We start from the raw sequence: 22,178 nt of genomic DNA on the forward strand, positions 1-22,178 counted from the left end.
GGATGTCTGTATGGAGGAGGCCGGAATAAATATGACATTCCTAACAGACAGGATTTATAGAGTGCTAACAGCATGCAGACTCTCATACAGGGGCGGACGGACCATTTGGAAACTTGGCACTGCCCGAGGGCCCGGGGTCAGTAGGGGGCCCCATGAGATGCCCCTGGTACCTTTTTCATAGGCTTTTTTGAGTTTGAGCAAGGACACAGGGGCCCCATGATCCCCTATTGTCCGGGGGCCCCATGAGTTGTCAGTCTGCCCCTGCTCTCATATAGCTTCAGCATACCTCTATCTCTGGATATTGTTTTTTACCAGTGCTGGGACAAGGTCAACCAGCGCCCGGGCAAAGATGCCAAACTGCACCCCACATGGAAGAAAAGTATATTTTATATATATTCTTCCCAAATATATTGACATATATTTGAAATACTGTACTACAATATTGGCCGTATTCAATATATATATATATATACTGTATGTTGAAATGTGTTTTTTTTAGATATTAGAAAATATATGAAAATTTTTTTAAAAAATATATATTTTTTAAATATATTCTTCAGATACTTTTTAACATATAAAAAAGTTATTTTAACATAAAATTTTACATATATTTGTAAATGCATTCCAAAAATGTATTTTTAAAAATATTTTTAATATATTTTGTAATATATAAAAAAAAGCATTTGAACATACAATATATATATATATATATATATATATATATATATATATATAAATTTGAAATACTGTTCTACAATTTTGTCCGTATTCACTATATTTAAAAATATATGTATATATATATTTTGTAACAAATAAAAAACGCATTTCAACATACAGTCTATATATATATATATATATATATATATATATATATATATATATATATATTTGAAATACTGTTCTACAATTTTGGCCGTATACACTATATTTAAAAATATATGTCAATATATATATATATACATATATATATTTTCATATATTTTGTAACATATAATAAACGCATTTCAACATACAGTATATACAGTGGGGATCGAAAGTTTGGGCACCCCAGCTAAAAATTTGTATTAATGTGCATAAAGAAGCCAAGGAAAGATGGAAAAATCTCCAAAAGGCATCAAATTACAGATTAGACATTCTTATAATATGTCAACAAAAGTTAGATTTTATTTCCATCATTTACACTTTCAAAATAACAGAAAACAAAAAAATGGCGCCTGCAAAAGTTTGGGCACCCTGCAGAATTTATAGCATGCACTGCCCCCTTTGCAAAGCTGAGACCTGCCAGTGTCATGGATTGTTCTCAATCATCATCTGGGAAGACCAGGTGATGTCAATCTCAAAGGTTTTAAATGCCCAGACTCATCTGACCTTGCCCCAACAATCAGCACCATGGGTTCTTCTAAGCAGTTGTCTAGAAAACTGAAACTGAAAATAATTGACGCTCACAAAGCTGGAGAAGGCTATAAGAAGATAGCAAAGCGTTTTCAGATGTCAATATCCTCTGTTCGGAATGTAATTAAGAAATGGCAGTCATCAGGAACAGTGGAAGTTAAAGCAAGATCTGGAAGAGCAAGAAAAATATCAGACAGAACAGCTCGCAGGATTGTGAGAAAAACAATTCAAAACCCACGTTTGACTGCAGGATCCCTCCAGAAAGATCTGGCAGACACTGGAGTTGTGGTACACTATTCCACTATAAAGAGATACTTGTACAAATGTGGTCTTCATGGAAGAGTCATCAGAAGAAAACCTCTTCTACGTCCTCACCACAAAAATCATCGTTTGAACTTTGCAAATGAACATATAGACAAGCCTGATGCATTTTGGAAACAAGTTCTGTGGACCGATGAGGTTAAAATTGAACTTTTTGGCCGGAATGTGCAAAGGTACGTTTGGAGAAGAAGGGGCACAGAATTTAATGAAAAGAACCTCTGTCCAACTGTTAAGCATGGGGTTGGATCAATCATGCTTTGGGGTTGTGTTGCAGCCAGTGGCACAGGGAACATCTCACGAGTAGAAGGAAAAATGGATTCAATAGAATTTCAGCAAATGTTGGATGGTAACTTGATGCCATCTGTGAAAAAGCTGAAGTTAAAGAGAGGATGGCTTCTACAAATGGATAATGATCCTAAACACACCTCGAAATCCACGGGGGATTACATCAAGAGGCGTAAACTGAAGGTTTTGCCATGACCTTCACAATCTCCTGACCTCAACATCATTGAAAATCTATGGATAGACCTTAAAAGAGCCGTGCGTGACAGACAGCCCAGAAATCTCAAAGAACTGGAAGACGTTTGTAAGGAAGAATGGGCAAAGATACCTCAAACAAGAACTGAAAGACTCTTGGCTGGCTACAAAAAGCGTTTACAAGCTGTGATACTTGCCAAAGGGGGCAGTACAAGATATTAACTCTGCAGGGTGCCCAAACTTTTGCAGACGCCATTTTTTTGTTTTCTGTTATTTTGAAAGTGTAAATGATGGAAATAAAATCTAACTTTTGTTGACATATTATAAGAATGTCTAATCTGTAATTTGATGCCTTTTGGAGATTTTTCCATCTTTCCTTGGCTTCTTTATGCACATTAATACAAATTTTTAGCTGGGGTGCCCAAACTTTCGATCCCCACTGTATATACTGTATATATATACTGTGGTGCCCACTGCGCATGCGCGAGTAGCGCTGCGCTTCATGAATGGTCCTGTAGCCTTCTGGGACCTGCCACGTGTCCCAAAAGACTACAGGGAGGGGAGGACACCTTCCGCTTCTAATCATCTAGGGTGATTGGACCGGAAGTGGGAGCGGGTACCTGTAAAATTCGGATACCCACTCCCCCCCCCAAAGGTGCCAATCCTTAATGGGGAGCAGGGGAGCAGTCCTTAAATCGGAACTTCCCCTTTTGGGTGGAGCTCCACTTAAAGGGTTTCACTAATTGTAACCTATAATTGCTTTTTTTTTCTTTTTTTGTCTTTTGCCTTCGGCACATTTTATTTTAGTGGACGATCGCAGCCAGCAGACGGTTAAACATTGGAGGATGTCAATGATGGAAATGATCTGCAATGAAGGCACATGAAATCCTCTCCAGTTATATGTAGCTCTTGGCTTGTCTCGTAGATTCCATTTCTCTGGTAACCCTGAGGTTTTCCTTTCAGTTACTCCCTGAGAAGTGGGAAAGACGAGGACATGAATCCGAGCCGATAACCATCTGCGGATCTAATTACCGTTTGCTGACAAGCCGAGCGGCGGGGGCTCAGCGTGGAACAATTACGTAAATAGGGCAAGCTTGTCAATAAATACATCGCAGACGTCTCCGCTCTCCAGAAAGTCGCCTGAGAAACGGCCTTTGCGCGGCATTATGCGTCCTGCTGCCAAAATACACGAACGCCTTTTATAGGACGAAATTTAGCGACACCCGGCGTCCCATTATACCATTCACACAACGGACCAAGAAAATACGTTCTATCAGTTCAGAGACGCATTCCCGCCGTGCCAACAAGACGATCATTTTCAAAAAGAGCGCCTGTAACTGCAATATGTTGTACAATTATTGAGGAACATAATGAGAAACACTCACATGATGAAAGAAAACTAAAGGCTTAGGCATGTGTAGTGGAAGCGAAGGACATGGCAGCGTCCTCGATGATGATATTATTTTTTTCCTTTTATTTTATTTTTTTTCTCTTTTATTTCCCTTTATTATTATTTTTCCTTATTATTTTCTAAATTTTTTCTTATTTTTTTTACTTTTGTATTTTTTTTCTTATTTATTTATTTATTTATTTTTTCTTATATTTTTTTCTTGTTTTTTTTTGTTTTTTTATTCATTGTTAATTCTCTCCTTATTGTTTTTCATTGGTATTTTCTTAGCCTTGTACCTTTAATCCAAAATGCTTGCTAATTTTGCCAGGATCTAGAAGACCCCCAATGTCACCTCTGGGCTCCATTAGATGTATATTGTAAAGCGCTAAGCAAACCGTTGGCGCTATATAAATCCTGTATAATAATAATAATTAGATTGCGTTGCCATACATGTATATTCTAGCCGGGGAAAGTGACAGTTGTGACCCAGAAGTGATGTCATACACGTCGCCTTCTGGGTCACCGCAAGAAGGGGAGGAGATCGGACGCATGATATGCAACGTGTATCGCAATCAACGTTTTCACACGTAGGTGCCTTGACATGTGCATTTACATTTGTATGTGCATATATGTAGGGGGGCCTCGAAATTATTTTTTTTTGGGGGGGGGGATGTTATGTGCTTGGGTGTAACTTAATTTTTTTTTTTGCAATAAAAAACATTTTTTGTTACTTAACTTTTTTCCATCACATCCATGACATGTGCATTTACATTCATATGTGCGTATTTGTAGTGGGGCCTCAGCAATTTTTCTCTTTTTGGGGGGTGGGGGGTGGAATGTTATGTGCTTGGGTGTAACTTTATTTTTTTTTTTGCAATAAAAAACATTTTTTTTTACTTAACTTTTTTTCCATCACATAGACACAAAGTCCCCCATGTGATGATTTTTAGGTGACAGGTTCTCTTTGTTGAGACATCCAGGATCTAGAAGACCCCCAATGTCACCTCTTGGCTCCATTAGATTGCATTGCATGTATATTCTAGCCGGGGAAAGTGACAGTTGTGACCCGGAAGTGACGTCATGCATGTTGCCTTCTGGGTCACTGCAAGAAGGGGAGGAGAGCAGACGCATGATATGGAACATGTGTATCACAATCAACGTTTTCACGCGTAGGTGCCCTGGCGTGCATTTACATTCGTATGGGCCTCAGAAATTTTTCTTTTTTTGAGGGGTGGGGGGGGGGGGGGGTGGGTGGGGGGTGGAATGTTATGTGCTTGGGTGTAACTTTATTTTTTGACAATATGATGATTTTTAAGTAACAGGTTCTCTTTGTTGAGACCTCCAGGATCTAAAAGACCCCCAATGTCACCTCTGGGCTCCATTAGATTGCATTGCCATACATGTATATTCTAGCCGGGGAAAGTGACAGTTGTGACCCGGAAGTGATGTTGCCTCCCTCTGCTATCAGTACGAGTCATTTCTGTCCGCTGCCTCCTCCCTCTGCTATCAGTACGAATCATTTCTGTCCGCTGCCTCCTCCCTCCGCTATCAGTACAAGTCATTTCTGTCCACTGCCTCCTCCCTCCGCTATTAGTATGAGTCATTTCTGTCCGCTGCCTTCTCCCTCTGCTATCAGTACGAGTCATTTCTGTCCACTGTCTCCTCCCTCCGCTATTAGTACGAGTCATTTCTGTCCGCTGCCTCCTTCCTCCGCTATCAGTACAAGTCATTTCTGTCCACTGCCTCCTCCCTCCGCTATTAGTATGAGTCATTTCTGTCCGCTGCCTCCTCCCTCTGCTATCAGTACGAGTCATTTCTGTCCACTGCCTCCTCCCTCCGCTATTAGTACGAGTCATTTCTGTCCGCTGCCTCCTTCCTCCGCTATCAGTACGAGTCATTTCTGTCCGCTGCCTCCTCCCTCTGCTATCAGTACAAGTCATTTCTATCCGCTGCCTCCTTCCTCCGCTATCAGTACGAGTCATTTCTGTCCGCTGCCTCCTCCCTCTGCTATCAGTACGAGTCATTTCTGTCCGCTGCAAGTATCACAGCCAGAAGATCGGCTTCACAGCCGGGCATCCAGCATTTTCAGAAGGAGAGGTCATCAATGTCTTGACAGGTCCTCTTTCACTTCTCTAAGGCATGTTTACAGAATGCAAGGACGGGGCGTTCACGAGTCAGACTCATCCATACCTTCTTGCGACCGTCTTTCTTGACTCGGGATTTGGACACGCAAGTGTTGTGTTTGGTGGATTTGAACGATTCCAGCCTCCGCTTCATGTTTTTCTGGAAGACTTCCTTCTCCTGGCGCTCCTGCTCGTCCTGCGTCATAAAATGGCGGCTGTAGCTGGACTTGCACTGCAAGAGAAAGAGACAATGAGCTCAGCGCACCAACTTCACACTCCATGTCCTTCCAGAAACATGGCCGACTCTCCAGACAAGTCCAATGACATTTGAAGATTACAGGCACATGGGTCAAAGCAGAGGGCCTATGGCTGGGACTACATATTTATGAGTTGGGACCAATGACACATACACTATATTGACCAAAGTATTGGTCGGCCTGCCTTTCCACACACATGACCTTTAATGGCCTCCCAGTCTTAGTCCGTAGGGTTCAATATTGAGTTGGCCCCGCCCTTTGCAGCTATAACAGCTTCAACTCTTCTGGGAAGGCCGTCCACAAGGTTTAGGAGGGTGTCTATGGGAAGGTTGGACCATTCTTCCAGAAGCACATTTGTCAGGTCAGGCACTGATGTCGGGGGAGGAGGCCTGGCTCGCAGTCTCCGCTCTAATTCATCCCAAAGGTGTTCTATGGGGTTGAGGTCAGGATTCTGTGCAGGACAGTCAAGTTCCTCCACCCCAAACTCGCTCCTCCATGTCTTTATGGACCTTGCTTTGTGCACTGGTGTGCAGTCATGTTGGAACAGGAAGGGGCCATCCCCAAACTCTTCCCACAAAGTTTTCCAAAATGTCACCTTAAGAGTTCCCTTCACTGGAACTAGGGGGCCAAGCCCAACCCCACACTGTAATCCCCCCTCCACCAAACTTTACACTTGGCACAATGCAGTCAGGCAAGTACCATTCTCCTGGCAACCGCCAAACCCAGACATGTCCATCGGATTGCCAGACAGAGAAGTGTGATTGGTCACTCCAGAGAACACGTCTCCCCCGCTCTAGAGTCCAGTGGTGGCGTGCTTTACACCACGGCATCCGACGCTTTGCGCTGCACTTGGTGATGGAAGGCTTGGGTGCAGCTGCTCAGCCATGGAAACCCATTCCATGAAGCTCTCTACACACTGTTGTTGGGCTCATCTGAAGGCCACCCCAAGTTTGGAGGTCTTTAGCTATTGACTCTGCAGACAGTTGGTGACTTCTGCGCACTGTGCGCTTCAGCATGCGCTGACCCCGCTCTGTCATGTGACGTGGCCTACCACTTGGTGGCTGAGTTGCTGTTGTTCCCAGTTGCTTCCACTTTGTTATAATCCCACTAACAGTTGAGCGTGGAATATTTAGTAGCCAGGAAGTGTCACGGATGGACTTATTGCCCAGGTGACCACCTATCACGGGACCACGCTTGGAGTCACTGAGGAGCTCCTGAGAGCGACCCATTCTTTCACCAATGTTTGTAGAAGCAGTCTGCATGCCTAGGGGCTTGATTGTATACACCTGTGTCCATGGAGGGGATTGGAACACCTGAATCACATGATTTGGAGGGCGGGGACAATACTTTTGGCAATATAGTGTATATACACCGAAATAGATAAAATCCCTAAATGGATGAAGTTTAGTACGCTAGAATTTCATAAGGAGTAGAAATGTGCATTATTTTTACCACTGGATATCAAGAGTGGGGCATATTTCCTCCTACTGACACCAATGATGGGGCACTATTCCTCCCACTGATACCAATGATGGGACACTATTCCTCCCACTGACACCAATGATGGGGCACTATTCCTCCCACTGATACCAATGATGGGACACTATTCCTCCCACTGACACCAATGATGGGGCACTATTCCTCCCACTGACACCAATGATGGGGCACTATTCCTCCCACTGATACCAATGATGGGACACTATTCCTCCCACTGATACCAATGATGGGACACTATTCCTCCCACTGACACCAATGATGGGGCATTATTCCTCCCACTGACACCAATGATGGGACACTATTCCTCCCACTGACACCAATGATGGGGCACTATTCCTCCCACTGACACCAATGATGGGGCACTATTCCATCTACTGATACCAATGATGGGGCACTATTCCTCCCGCTGATACCAATGATGGGACACTATTCCTTCCACTGACACCAATGATGGGGCACTATTCCATCCACTGATACCAATGATGGGGCACTATTCCTCCCGCTGATACCAATGATGGGACACTATTCCTTCCACTGACACCAATGATGGGGCACTATTCCTCCCACTGACACCAATGATGGGCACTATTCCTCCCACTGATACCAATGATGGGACACTATTCCTCCCACTGACACCAATGATGGGGCACTATTCCTCCCACTGATACCAATGATGGGGCACTATTCCATCCACTGATACTAATGATGGGACACTATTCCTCCCACTGACACCAATGATGGGGCACTATTCCATCCACTGATACCAATGATGGGGCAGTATTCCTCCCACTGATACCAATGATGGGGCACTATTCCTCCCACTGACACCAATGATGGGCCACTATTCCTACCACTGACACCAATGATGGGTCACTATTCCTCCCACTGATACCAATGATGGGACACTATTCCTCCCACTGACACCAATGATGGGCCACTATTCCTACCACTGACACCAATGATGGGGCACTATTCCTCCCACTGATACCAATGATGGGACACTATTCCTCCCACTGACACCAATGATGGGGCACTATTCCTCCCACTGATACCTATGATGGGGCACTATTCCTCCCACTGATACAATGATGGGGCACTATTCCTTCCACTGACACCAATGATGGGGAACTATTCCTCCCACTGATACCAATGATGGGACACTATTCCTCCCACTGACACCAATGATGGGACACTATTCCTCCCACTGACACCAATGATGGGGCACTATTCCTCCCACTGACACCAATGATGGGGAACTATTCCTCCCACTGATACCAATGATGGGGCACTATTCCTCCCACTGATACCAATGATGGGGCACTATTCCTCCCACTGACACCAATGATGGGACACTATTCCTCCCACTGACACCAATGATGGGGCATTATTCCTCCCACTGACATCAATGATGGGGCACTATTCCTCCCACTGATACCTATGATGGGGCACTATTCCTCCCACTGATACAATGATGGGGCACTATTCCTTCCACTGACACCAATGATGGGGAACTATTCCTCCCACTGATACCAATGATGGGACACTATTCCTCCCACTGACACCAATGATGGGACACTATTCCTCCCACTGACACCAATGATGGGGCACTATTCCTCCCACTGACACCAATGATGGGGAACTATTCCTCCCACTGATACCAATGATGGGGCACTATTCCTCCCACTGATACCAATGATGGGGCACTATTCCTCCCACTGACACCAATGATGGGACACTATTCCTCCCACTGACACCAATGATGGGGCATTATTCCTCCCACTGACATCAATGATGGGGCACTATTCCTCCCACTGATACCAATGATGGGGCATTATTCCTCCCACTGACACCAATGATGGGGCACTATTCTTCCCACTTCCCACTGACACCAATGATGGGGCACTATTCCCCCCACTGACACCAATGATGGGGCACTATTCCTCCCACTGATACCAATGATGGGGTACTATTCCTCCCACTGATACCAATGATGGGGCACTATTCCTCCCACTGACACCAATGATGGGGCACTATTCCTCCCACTGATACCAATGATGGGGCACTATTCCTCCCACTGACACCAATGATGGGACACTATTCCTCCCACTGATACCAATGATGGGGTACTATTCCTCCCACTGATACCAATGATGGGGCACTATTCCTCCCACTGACACCAATGATGGGGCACTATTCCTCCCACTGATACCAATGATGGGGCACTATTCCTCTCACTGACACCAAGGTATGGCCAGGTTAACACTTCTATTGCAGGTCCTTTGGATTGTTCTATGACCGTGGCGGTTCCTCTTTCAGGGACAGCAGTTTCCATTGGGCGGGGTCTTACCATGCGCCGTGGCTTGTACAGGCTCCCCTTCAGCACATGGTGCATGACTGCGTCCTCCCTGTCCCGCCCACTGCGCACTGTGTCTATGGCCTGCAGGTCCAGACATGCCTTGCTCCCATTCTCTCTGCTAAGGAAGGAGAAGCAGGAAGACGTCAGCAAAAAGAAGAGTACCGATTGGCAGAATAAAAACACCAAGCTTGACCACACCCCTTCCACCACCTTATTGGTCAGTTCCGGAGCAGATCCATCCAGCGCCCAGGGTGAGGATCCGGAACTGCGAACCTCCCCCACTAACATTTCAATTTCAGGATTTTCTTTCCACCTGTGACCCCATTGGTGGGAAATTCCCTCACTTGTCACCTGTGACCCCATTGGTGGGAAATTCCCTCACTTCCCACCTGTGACCCCATTGGTGGGATGATGTCACCATGAAATCTGCACAAACGCAGGTTGCCTATGGTAGCCGGGATAGGTGCTCCCCCAACCGGGAGGGTTAGGGTTATTGGTATTTCCCGGGTTTTTCTTTGGCTCCAACCCCCTGGTCCTGGGGACGGTGGTCCAGAGCAAGAGGGAAGAAGCCAGTGGGGGTTCCTGAGATGTGAAAGTTTCTGAGTTACTGGGGTCCCTGGCTGTGAGCTGTAGGTCCCCACCAATGTCGGAGTCCCAGGTTGCTTGCCATCTGAGAGCTTCCACTATGTAGGGGGACTGCTGGACGCCCTGAAAATACCAGCTGCTGGATTTTGTCAACCATGGACTGTGCCATGCATAGACTCTACCTATGCAGGCATGCCGGGGCAGCACACAAGCCTGAGACAGGGACCGGGGCGTAGGGAAAGAACTGTATTGTACTTTGAACTCTGTTCTGTTCAGAGGAGGGAAACATGGAGGGCGGGGCTTTTTTTTCTCAGAGAATAGGTGCAGGAACCCCCCCTTCTGAGTCACTCCTTCTCTCCGCCCCCTACCCGTCTCCGAGCACCATCCCTTGGTTCCACTCCCTACCCACCTCCGAGTACCATCCCTACCCACCTCCGAGTATCATCCCTTGGTTCCACCCACTACCCACCTCCAAGCACCATCACTCAGTTTCACCCCCTACCCACCTCTGAGCACCGTCCCTTGGTTCCACACCCCACCCACCTCCGAGTACCATCCCTTGGTTCCACCCCCTACCCACCTCCGAGCACCGTCCCTCAGTTCCACCGCCTACCCACCTCCGAGCACCGTCCCTCGGTTCCACCCCCCACCCACCTCCGAGTACCTTCCCTCGGTTCCACCCCCTACCGACCTCTGAGCACCGTCCCTCAGTTCCTCCCCCTACCCACCTCCGAGAACCGTCCCTTGGTTCCACCCCCTACCCACCTCCGAGACGCATCCCTTGGTTCCACCCCCTACCCACTTCCGAGCACCGTCCCTTGGACTCCCGATGGAGGAAGTGTCACCCACCTACTACCCCACACTGGGAGTGTCACCCACCTACTACCCCACACTGCCCTACATGCTCAAGAAATAGTGAGGGAGGGGGGACAAAAAGAGAGAGAGGCTCTCCCTAGCAAGGAGATGACAATAAAACTTGGGGTTCTAAACCTCGAAACTCTATCTAGAACTAAAAAATAAAGGTTTTGACTTTAGTTATACTTTAAACAAATAAAATCCCCCCCACCAATAATAAAAAAAAATAAATAAAATAAATAAAATAATAAGTAAAATAATAATAAAAAAAAATAATAAAATAAATAAAATAATAAAAAATAATAATAATAAAATAATAAATAAAATAATAAAATAATAATAATACTACAATAATAAAATAAAAAATAAAATAATAAATTAAATAATAAAATATATAAATAAAACTCCAACTTACAGCAGGTTAGTCACAGAGGTCTCAGACATGGAGGCACGGCTTGGCATTGATGGCAGAGAGAGCCTGTCAGAGGACAGTATGTGACCACCCTATAGGGAAAGAGACTAGAATTAGAAGTGTGGGGACACACAGATGTATGACAGCGCTTAGACCGATGGTGACCCCTCCTTCTTGTACAACACTTCATTGACAGTCTTTACCCTGCACTACTCCACTGGGGCAGCCAAAATCAGTGGAAATTTCACCCTTGAAATTTTTGTTGAAATTTTATCCTTGAATTCTCTGCTGAAATGCAATCATTGAATTTTCTGTTGAAATTTTATCACTGAATTTTCTTTTAAAATTTTATTCTTGATTTTTTATTTTTTCGAAATAGTATAATTGAATTTTGTTTTGAAATTTTATCCTTGAATTTTTTGCTGAAAATCTATCTTTGAATTTTCTGCTAAAATGTTATCATTGAATTTTCCTTTGAAAAGTTACCATTGAATGTTCTTTTGAAATTATATTCTTGATTTTTTATTTTTTTCAAAATGCTATCATTGAATTTTCTGCTGAAATGTAATCATTTAATTTTCTGTTTTCTTCAGTTTCTTCCTGGTTTCTGGCCTAGGCCAAAATGATATCAATACATCACAGGAGACTTCTCCCCGTGGCCATATTGAGTAAGGGCAGATGATTCATGTAGCATTTACTTCCTGGAATCCAACTGCCCTTAGCTCAGGTAGGAAGGCACTTGGGAGTGCTTAGCTGAGAAAGCCCCTCCTCCCCTGAACGTTTCTTCAGTGTCTTGCTGGTTTTGGGCCTAAGCCAAAATGAGATCAAATACATGCCAGGAGACTTCTCCTCCCCGTGGCCATGTTGAGCAAGGGCAGATGATTCATGTAGCATTTACTTCCTAGAATCCAACTGTCCTTAGCTCAGGCATGCAGGTGGGAGTGCTAAGCTGAGAAAGTCCCTCCTCCCCTGTACATTTCTTCAGTTTCTTCCTGGTTTCCGGCCTAGGCCAAAATTATATCTTTCTCTGTTTTTTTTCCATGGTGATCCTGCCAGTAAAACACTTTCTGTCCTAAGTTGACAACGCTCTGTCAATGTACTGTATCTACAGAGAAGCGTTGTCACCCTGGGACAGGAGGTGTGTTAGGACTACAAAACACCTCCCCTCTCCCCATCTCCATAACATAAGGGGTAAGTACTCTGTAGTTCAGAGAGAAGAGAAGGGCTGATAACACCATTTACTGTCTATTGCAGCTTACCAGTTGTTCGATGTGGCAGCTGCATTAGTTTTCTCTTTAGCTTTTCTTTTTTTTATTTTCACCTGGTGATCCAGCCAGTAAGTCTGTTGTTTTTCATCAAAAAAAAATCTTTTCTGCAGATGTATCAGTTAAGGGTTGGGACAAACCATTTTTCACTGACAGGGGGGCGCTTGATGATCAGCTTTCATTTATTTAGGAAAAACCTTTATCCCAAAAGTAGAAAAACAAAAACTGGCGGCCATTGTACTCAATGGAATTCTCCAGAGCTGGAGATCGACTTCAATGTGTCAGTGTATATAAATCTGTCATCGACCGATCCAGTCCAACCACAACTATCGACCGATCCAGTCCAACCACAACTATCGACCGATCCAGTCCATCCACAACCATTGACCGATCCAGTCCAACCACAACCATCGACCGATCCAGTCCACCCACAACCATCGACCGATCCAGTCCACCCACAACCATCGACCGATCCAGTCCACCCACAACCATCGACCGATCCAGTCCACCCACAACCATCGACCGATCCAGTCCACCCACAACCATCGACCGATCCATTCCACCCACAACCATCAGCCGATCCAGTCCACCCACAACCATCAGCCGATCCAGTCCACCCACAACCATCAGCCGATCCAGTCCACCCACAACCATCGACCGATCCAGTCCATCCACAAGCATCGATCGATCCAGTCCACACATAACCATCGACCGATCCAGTCCATCCACAAGCATCGATCGATCCAGTCCAACCACAACCATCGACCGATCCAGTCCATCCAGAACCATCGACCGATCCAGTCCAACCACAACCATCGACCGATCCAGTCCACCCACAACCATAGACCGATCCAGTCCAACCACAACCATCGACCGATCCAGTCCATCCACAACCATCGACCGATCCAGTCCACCCACAACCATCGACCGATCCAGTCCACCCACAACCATCGACCGATCCAGACCACCCACAACCATCGACCGATCCAGTCCACCCACAACCATCGACCTATCCAGTCCACCCACAACCATCGACCGATCCAGTCCATCCACAACCATCGACCGATCCAGTCCACCCACAACCATCGACCGATCCAGTCCACCCACAACCATCGACCGATCCAGACCACCCACAACCATCGACCGATCCAGTCCACCCACAACCATCGACCTATCCAGTCCACCCACAACCATCGACCGATCCAGTCCAACAACAACTATCGACCGATCCAGTCCACCCACAACCATCGACCGATCCAGTCCACCCACAACCATCGACCGATCCAGTCCAACCACAACTATCGACCGATCCAGTCCAACCACAACCATCGACCGATCCAGACCACCCACAACCATCGACCAATCCAATCCAACCACAACTATCGACCGATCCAGACCACCCACAACCATCGACCGATCCAGTCCATCCACAACCCACAACGCTGATCATAGATGGCGGTGGTGAGGCCAATACTGACCATAGATGAGGTGGTGAGGCCAATACTGACCATAGATGGCGGTGGTGAGGCCAATACTGACCATAGATGAGGTGGTGAGGCCAATACTGACCATAGATGGCGGTGGTGAGGCCAATACTGACCATAGATGGCGGTGGTGAGGCCAATACTGACCATAGATGAGGTGGTGAGGCCAATATTGACCATAGATGGCGGTGGTGAGGCCAATATTGACCATAGATGGCGGCGGTGAGGCCAATATTGACCATAGATGACGGCGGTGAGGCCAATATTGACCATAGATGGCGGCGGTGAGGCCAATATTGACCATAGATGGCGGCGGTGAGGCCAATACTGACCATAGATGGCGGCGGTGAGGCCAATACTGACCATAGATGGCGGTGGTGAGGCCAATATTGACCATAGATGGCGGCGGTGAGGCCAATACCTGATCTGCCAGACTTAAAGCATCGCGGATGTTGAGTTTGTAGCAAACCTCCCAGATTTCGTCTTTGATCCGATACGCCGATTTCCTCATCAGCCATTGGCTTAGATATTTCTTATCAAACTGTTCCCACCTATAGGATAAGAGGAAGAATGAGGATCTGCAATATTCACATGTGACCGACGATCGTTTTATCGATCTGGATGTACTCACTTATCCCTCCAATGGTGATATCCATGATGGCCAACGATGTCCTCCACCGCTGCCAGGATGTGATCGAAAGCCTCGAAGAGACAGAAAAATCCATTTCAGAAGACCGCTATGCTCGTTTTATTCTATTCTATTCTGTTTTGTTTTACTCTATTCTATCTTTTATTCTATTCTATTCTTTTCTGTTATATTCTATTCTTTTGTATTCTCTTCTTTTCTTTTATTTTCTGTTTTATTCTATTCTCCTCAATTCTATTCTATTATGCTCTATTCTATTATTTTTTTCTATTCATTTTCTTTTTTATATTCTATTCTATTCCTTTAATTTATATTCTTTTCTGTTATATTCTATTATTTTCTATTCTTTTATTTTAGTTTCTATTATTTTCTGTTTTATTCTATTCTCCTCAATTCTATTCTATTATGTTCTATTCTAATATTTTTTTCTATTCTATTCTTTCATTTTTTATTCCATTCCTTTCATTTCTATTCTTGTTTGTTATATTCCATTCTTTTGTATTCTCTTCTATTCTTTTATTTTCAATTCGTTTACAGAGTTATATAGTTACATAGTTAGTCTGGCTGAAAAAAAGACAAAAGTCCATCCAGTTCAACTATTAAAAAAAAAAGTTATAATTCTACACCCACAGTTGATCTGTTCTCTTATTTTCTATTCTATTATATAAGGTTTTATTCTATCTAGTTTTTATTTTCTATTCTATTCTTTTATTTTCTATTCAACTCTGTTCTGCTTTATTCTATCCCATTCTGTTCTATTCTACTATATTCTATTTTATCCTATTCTTTACTATTCTATTCCATTCAATTTTATTCTATTATGTTTTATTCTGTTGTAATCTTTTGTATTATACTGTATTACTTTATATTCTTCTCTATTCTATTAAGCAGCCTAAGTAGGAATCATCTTATTTCAGTTACCCCTTACTGTAGTTATTGCATTTGCATTGCATTCTATTCATTTTCGAATTCAAATTCATTTTCAAATTTGATTTCAAATACTTCATTTCATTATAATTTTTTTCGGGTTGGTTAAAATTCATTTCTATCGTGATTCAGAAATTCAGATACACCCTAATGTCCGAATAACGAAACTTTCACCCGAATTTCGATTCCTAAGGAAACAAAAAGCCTGTGTCTAATCCGCATTTTGAAAAAAGCCTCAACAATAGGACCAGGCTGTTTGAAGAGGTTTTATGTTGTACACACGGGCTGCTTCGTTACTAACACTGACCTATAAGCAGAAGTTTTCTTTTTAGTTTTGGACTAAATTTTTATAGAAAATTTTTAGAACCTCTGACGGGGTTTTTTTTTTCATTCTGTTGGGGTGATTTTCCTTCACTTCCTGTTCTGCAGACGCAAGAGGAAGTGAGAGGAAATCCAATTCTAGTGGGATGTCATTGGAACAGGCGGGACCCATTGGAAGATTTTTCTCTTCACATCTTGTTCTGATGACAACTGTAAATTGTTGGATTTTCTGCTCACTCTGTCTCAGTGACACTAGTTATCAGAACAGGAGACAGCTGTTCCTCCATATCAGATAGGTTCTGAAACATGGACCTTCATGGCAGTATCACACCTAGGAGATAGTTGTCACACCATAAGAGAGGGATCCTCATGGAAGGATCACAACTAGGAGACAGCTGTCTCCCCATAACAGATAGGTTCTGAAACATGGACCTTCAATGGAAGGATCACACCTAGGAGATAGTTGTCACCCCATAACTGATATGTTCCTGAAGACGTACCTTCATGGAAAGACACAATCAGAAGATAGTTGTCACCCCATAATAGACAGGGATCTTCATGGAAGGATCACACCTAGGAGACAGTTGTCACCCCATAACTGATACGTTCCTGAAGAAGTACCTTCATGGAAAGATCACACCTAGGAGCCAGTTGTCACCCTATACCAGTAGGTTCTGAAACACAGAACTTCATGGAAGGATCACAACCAGGAGACAGATGCCCCCCCATAACAGATAGGTTCTGAAACATGAACCTTCATGGAAGGATCACACCTAGGAGATGTTGTCACCTCATAACTAATATGTTCCTGAAGAAGTACCTTCATGGAAAGACACAACCAGAAGATAGTTGTCACCCCATAACAGATGGGATCTTCATGGAAGGGTCACACCTAGGAGACAGTTGTCAACCTATACCAGTAGGTTCTGAAACACGAACCTTCATGGAAGGGTCACACCTAGGAGATAGTTGTCACCCCATAACTGATACATTCCTGAAGATGGAAAGACACAACCAGAAGATAGTTGTCACCCCATAACAGACGGGGATCTTCATGGAAGGATCACAACCAGGAGACAGTTGTCACCCTATACCAGTAGGTTCTGAAACACAAACCTTCATGGAAGGATCATACCTAGGAGATAGTTCTCACCCCATAACTGATATGTTCCTGAAGACGTACCTTCATGGTAAGACACAACCAGAAGATAGTTGTCACCCCATAACAGAGGGGAATCTTCATGGAAGGCTCACAACTAGGAGAGAGTTTTAACCCTATACCAGTAGGGTCTGAAACACAGACCTTCATGGAAGGATCACAACTAGGAGACAGTTGTCACCCTACAGCAGTAGGTTCTGAAACACGAACCTTCATGGAAGGATCACACCTAGGAGATTGTTGTCACCTCATTACTGATACGTTCCTGAAGAAGTACCTTCATGGAAAGACACAACCAGAAGATAGTTGTCACCCCATAACAGACGGGATCTTCATGGAAGGATCACAACCAGGAGACAGCTGTCCCCCCATAATAGATAGATTTTGAAACACAAACCTTCACTGAAGGATCACACCTAGGAGATAGTTGTCACCCCATAACTGATACATTCCTGAAGAAGTACCTTCATGGAAAGACACAACCAGAAGATAGTTGTCACCCCAGATGGGATCTTCATGGAAGGATTACAACTAGGAGACAGTTAGATTTTCTGCTCACTTTCTGTCTCAGTGACACTGGTTATCAGAACAAACAGAAAGGGTGAATCATCCTAGATGGCCGGGGATGAAAACTTAGCTAGGATCCTAACCCCTCACCAATCTACCCAATATTTTAAAAAATCAATCAATATGCTTTAATGAAGATCTCACACGTAGAATCTGCTGAAACTGGCTCTGACTCTGCTGTCTCCTCGGGGTGCTGCTCAAATATATGATTTGATTTCAATTATTCAATTTATGATTTCAATTATGAATTCACTCTTTATAAATGCCCTCTGCCACAACATTTGACTTCCCTCCATGCCGATGTGATGACTCTCCCGTCTCCCTGCTACACACCCCATCCATGACATTTCTTTCCTCCAAACCACAGAAAACATGAGCAGATCTTTGTGGTCTGAAGAGGACACCTAATTAGATGGCATGGATGATTTACCAAGGATGGAAGTACAACAGCTGCTGGGAGGGGGCCAAGATCTGAAAGGCTTACATGCTCATGTAATTCCTCATTTAACGTCGGCTTGTGGTGGTCTCTTCTCTTCACTTTCAGCCACTTGACAAGCGGTTTGATGGTCAGGCCCTGAAATAGAAGCAAGAGGATGGCCATCTTAGTCTACATACAGCAAATTAATCGGCTTGTCAAAACGTATATCTTTGTGTACGAGGGAAATCTTTTCATCTTTTCGTACAGTAGGTTCCTTAACAAGCAACTTCATGAAAGACTAATAACCAGGAGACAGTTGTCACGCCATTAACAGGTTCTTGAACAGGGATCTTCATGGAAAGATCACAACTAGGAGATAGTTGTCACCCTATGACAAGAAGTTACTGAACAAGGACCTTCATGGAAGGACGCAACCAAGAGATAGTTGTCACCCCATAACTGATATGTTTCTGAGCAAAGACCTTCATGGAAAGATCACACCTAGGAGACAGTTGTTACCCCATAACAGATATGTTCCTGAACACCAACATTCATGGAAGGATCATAACAGGAGACAGTTGTCACCCAAAGCAGTAGGTTCCTGACAAAAAACCTTTGTTGAAGGACACAACCAGGAGATAGTTGTCACCCTATAACAGATAGGTTCTTGAACAGTAAGCGTCATGGAAGAATCACAACCAGGAGGTAGTTGTCACCCTGTAACAATAGGTTCCAGAATAAGGACATTCATGGAAGTATCAAAACAACAAGAGAGTTGTCACCCATAACAGAAACGTTTCTGAACAAAGACCTTTCTTGGAAGGATCATAACCAGGAGACAGTTCTCACCCCAGAACAGACAGGTTCCTGAACAACAGCATTCATACAAGGATCATAACCAGGAGGCAGTTGCCACCCATAATGGAAAGGTTTCTGAACAAAGACCTTCATGGAAGGACACAACAGGAGACAGTTGTCACCTATAACAATAACATCCTGAATTCATGGAAGGATCACAACTAGGAGGCAGTTGTAACCCTATAACAGATAGGTTCCTGAACAAAAATATTTGTGAAAAGATCGTATGATGGAAACAGTTGTCACCCATAGCAATAGGTTTCTGAACAAGGACTTTCATAGACGGAAACTACCAGGAGATAGTTGTCACCCCATAACTGATATGTTCCTGAACAAGGACCTTCATGGAAAGATTACACCTAGGAGACAGTTGTCACTCCATAACAGATATGTTCCTGAACAACAACATTCATGGAAGGATCATAACAGGAGACAGTTGTCACCCAAAGCAGTAGGTTTCTGACAAAGGACCTTCGTTGAAGGACACAATCAGGATATAGTTGTCAGCCTATAACAGCCTATAACATAAAGGTTCTTCATGGAAGGATCACAACTAGGAGACAGTTGCCACCCCATAACAGAAAGGTTCCTAAACAAAGAGTATCATGGAAGGATCACAACCAGGAGATAGTTATTACCCATAACAGAAAGGTTCCTGAACAACAACATTCGTGGAAGGACACAACAGGAGACAGTTGTCACCTATAACAATAAGATCCTGAATAAGGACATTCATGGAAGGATCACAACTAGGAGACAGTTGTCACCCCATAACTGATATGTTCCTGAGCAACAATATTCATGGAAGGATCATACTGTGGAAACAATTGTCACCCATAATAGGTTCCTGAACAACAATATTCATGGAAGGATCATACTGTGGAAACAATAGGTTCCTGAACAAGGACTTTCATGGAAGGAAACTACCATGAGATAGTTGTCACCCCATAACCCCCCATAACCCCATAACGAACCACTGGCAGGGATCTTCAGTTGTCACCCTATAACAGTTAGTTCTGAAACACGGACCTTCGTGGAAGGATCACAACCAGGAGACAGCTGTCCCCCCATAACAGATAGGTTCTGAAACACGAACCTTCATGGAAAGGCACAACCAGGACATAATTGTCACCCCATAACAGACAGGGATCTTGATGGAAGGATCACACCTAGGACACTGTTGTCACCCTATACCAGTAGATTCTGAAACATGGACCTTCATGGAAAGATCACACCTAGGAGATAGTTGTCACCCCATAACTGGTACATTCCTGAAGAAGCACCTTCATGGAAGGATCACAACCAGGAGACAGCTGTCCCCCCATAACAGATAGGTTCTGAAACACGAACCTTCATGGAAAGGCACAACCAGGACCTAATCGTCACCCCATAACAGACAGGGATCTTCATGGAAGGATCACACCTAGGAGACAGTTGTCACCCTATACCAGTAGATTCTGAAACATGGACCTTCATGGAAGGATCACACTTAGGAGATAGTTGTCACCCCATAACTGGTATCTTCCTGAAAAAGTACCTTCATGGAAGGATCACACCTAGGAGACAGTTGTCACCCTATACCAGTAGGCTCTGAAACAAGGACCTTCATGGAAGAATCACACCTAGGAGATAGTTGACACCCCATAACTGGTATGTTCCTGAAGAAGTACCTTCATGGAAGGATCACAACCAAGAGACAGCTGTCCCCCCATAACTGGTATGTTCCTGAAGATGTACCTTCATGGAAGGATCACACCTAGGAGATAGTTGTCACCTCATAACTGGTATGTTCCTGAAGATATACCTTCATTGAAGGATCACAACCAAGAGACAGCTGTCCCCCCATAAATGGTACGTTCCTTAAGAAGTACCTTCAAAAGGATCACCAGGTATTCTTTTATAATATCTAGAAAGGTATAAAGTTCACACTTACTTTAGGATTGAGAGAAAGGGAATACTGCATCCATATGAGGATGAATATCACATCAAAAGGCCACACAGAAAAAGAGCTGACACTGGAATAAAGTCGATCAAACACTTTCTAAAGAATACAGAGTTGGTAGAGAACGAATAAATTATCAGGAATATTAAATTGTAAACACATGTCTGCTGCCGAACCACAAGCAGAATTTAATTAATGTAAAAGGGGGATGCCTCAACCCCCAACCCCCCCCCCCCAGCAAGTCGAGTTTTTGGCTAAGTACATTTCATTAGTCAGCTATTAAGTCGTCACAATGACTGGCAGCTCCAACCCCTTCCAGACAAGCTTCATTTGTCCTGAACCCGGCGGGCGAGACAGCGTGAGCCTAGGCAAATCCGTCATTATCATCCTGGCCCGTCGTTAACCGCTTCTTTTGTCGCGACAACTCAATTCTAGTTTCCGTACCTCCTCTCCGGCACGTCGATATGGCTGTGATGGGGTTAAAGTTTGTCGATTCCCTGAATAACAATCAAATCACTTTCTGCGTCCAGATGTACATACACAATGAGATGCAGATGGGGGGTTTAACTAGTAAAGCGAATTAGGGGGGACGCGTCTGCCGGACGGACGATCAATCTCTGCCTGCTTTTTGTAGAGCGCAAAGTATAATACACAAGAAGGGTGTAAATGAATTACACGCTAAAAGGAGAGTTAATGGACATGTCATATTATCATGGTAAGCTAATCGGACACGACCTGTCGCTTCGCTCAATGGCCGCCAATAAACCGTTTTGTGACCGGTGGAGGGTGATAGGATGGGAAAGGGAGATACATTTTAGATTGCTGATGTCTTCATGAAAAGAAAAAAAAAAAATCTGAAGAGACGACATGACAGACGATGGATTGAATACGATATAATGAAGGAAAATGGATGTCCTCAGGTGTTC

The 22,178-nt window shown here is 44.1% G+C and overlaps 1 protein-coding gene across 1 annotated transcript in view; it reads right to left on the reverse strand.

Moving 5' to 3' along the window:
• The window catches only part of SLC9A5 (solute carrier family 9 member A5), a 113,929-nt gene that overhangs the window by 28,928 nt on the left and 62,823 nt on the right, over nt 1-22,178 (reverse strand). The window contains exons 8-13 of the mRNA XM_089662757.1: nt 18,519-18,608; nt 15,046-15,116; nt 14,836-14,965; nt 11,669-11,757; nt 9,805-9,931; nt 5,771-5,935 (exon numbers count right to left, since the gene is read on the reverse strand). Of these exons, the coding sequence (XP_089518883.1) occupies nt 5,771-5,935; nt 9,805-9,931; nt 11,669-11,757; nt 14,836-14,965; nt 15,046-15,116; nt 18,519-18,608 (672 nt within the window). The remainder of the gene's footprint in view (nt 1-5,770; nt 5,936-9,804; nt 9,932-11,668; nt 11,758-14,835; nt 14,966-15,045; nt 15,117-18,518; nt 18,609-22,178) is intronic.

This window comes from Staurois parvus, unplaced genomic scaffold (genome assembly GCF_062004578.1).
Source record: "Staurois parvus isolate SC_StPar_1 unplaced genomic scaffold, SC_StPar_1.0 ptg001534l, whole genome shotgun sequence".
Lineage (NCBI taxonomy): Eukaryota > Metazoa > Chordata > Amphibia > Anura > Ranidae > Staurois > Staurois parvus.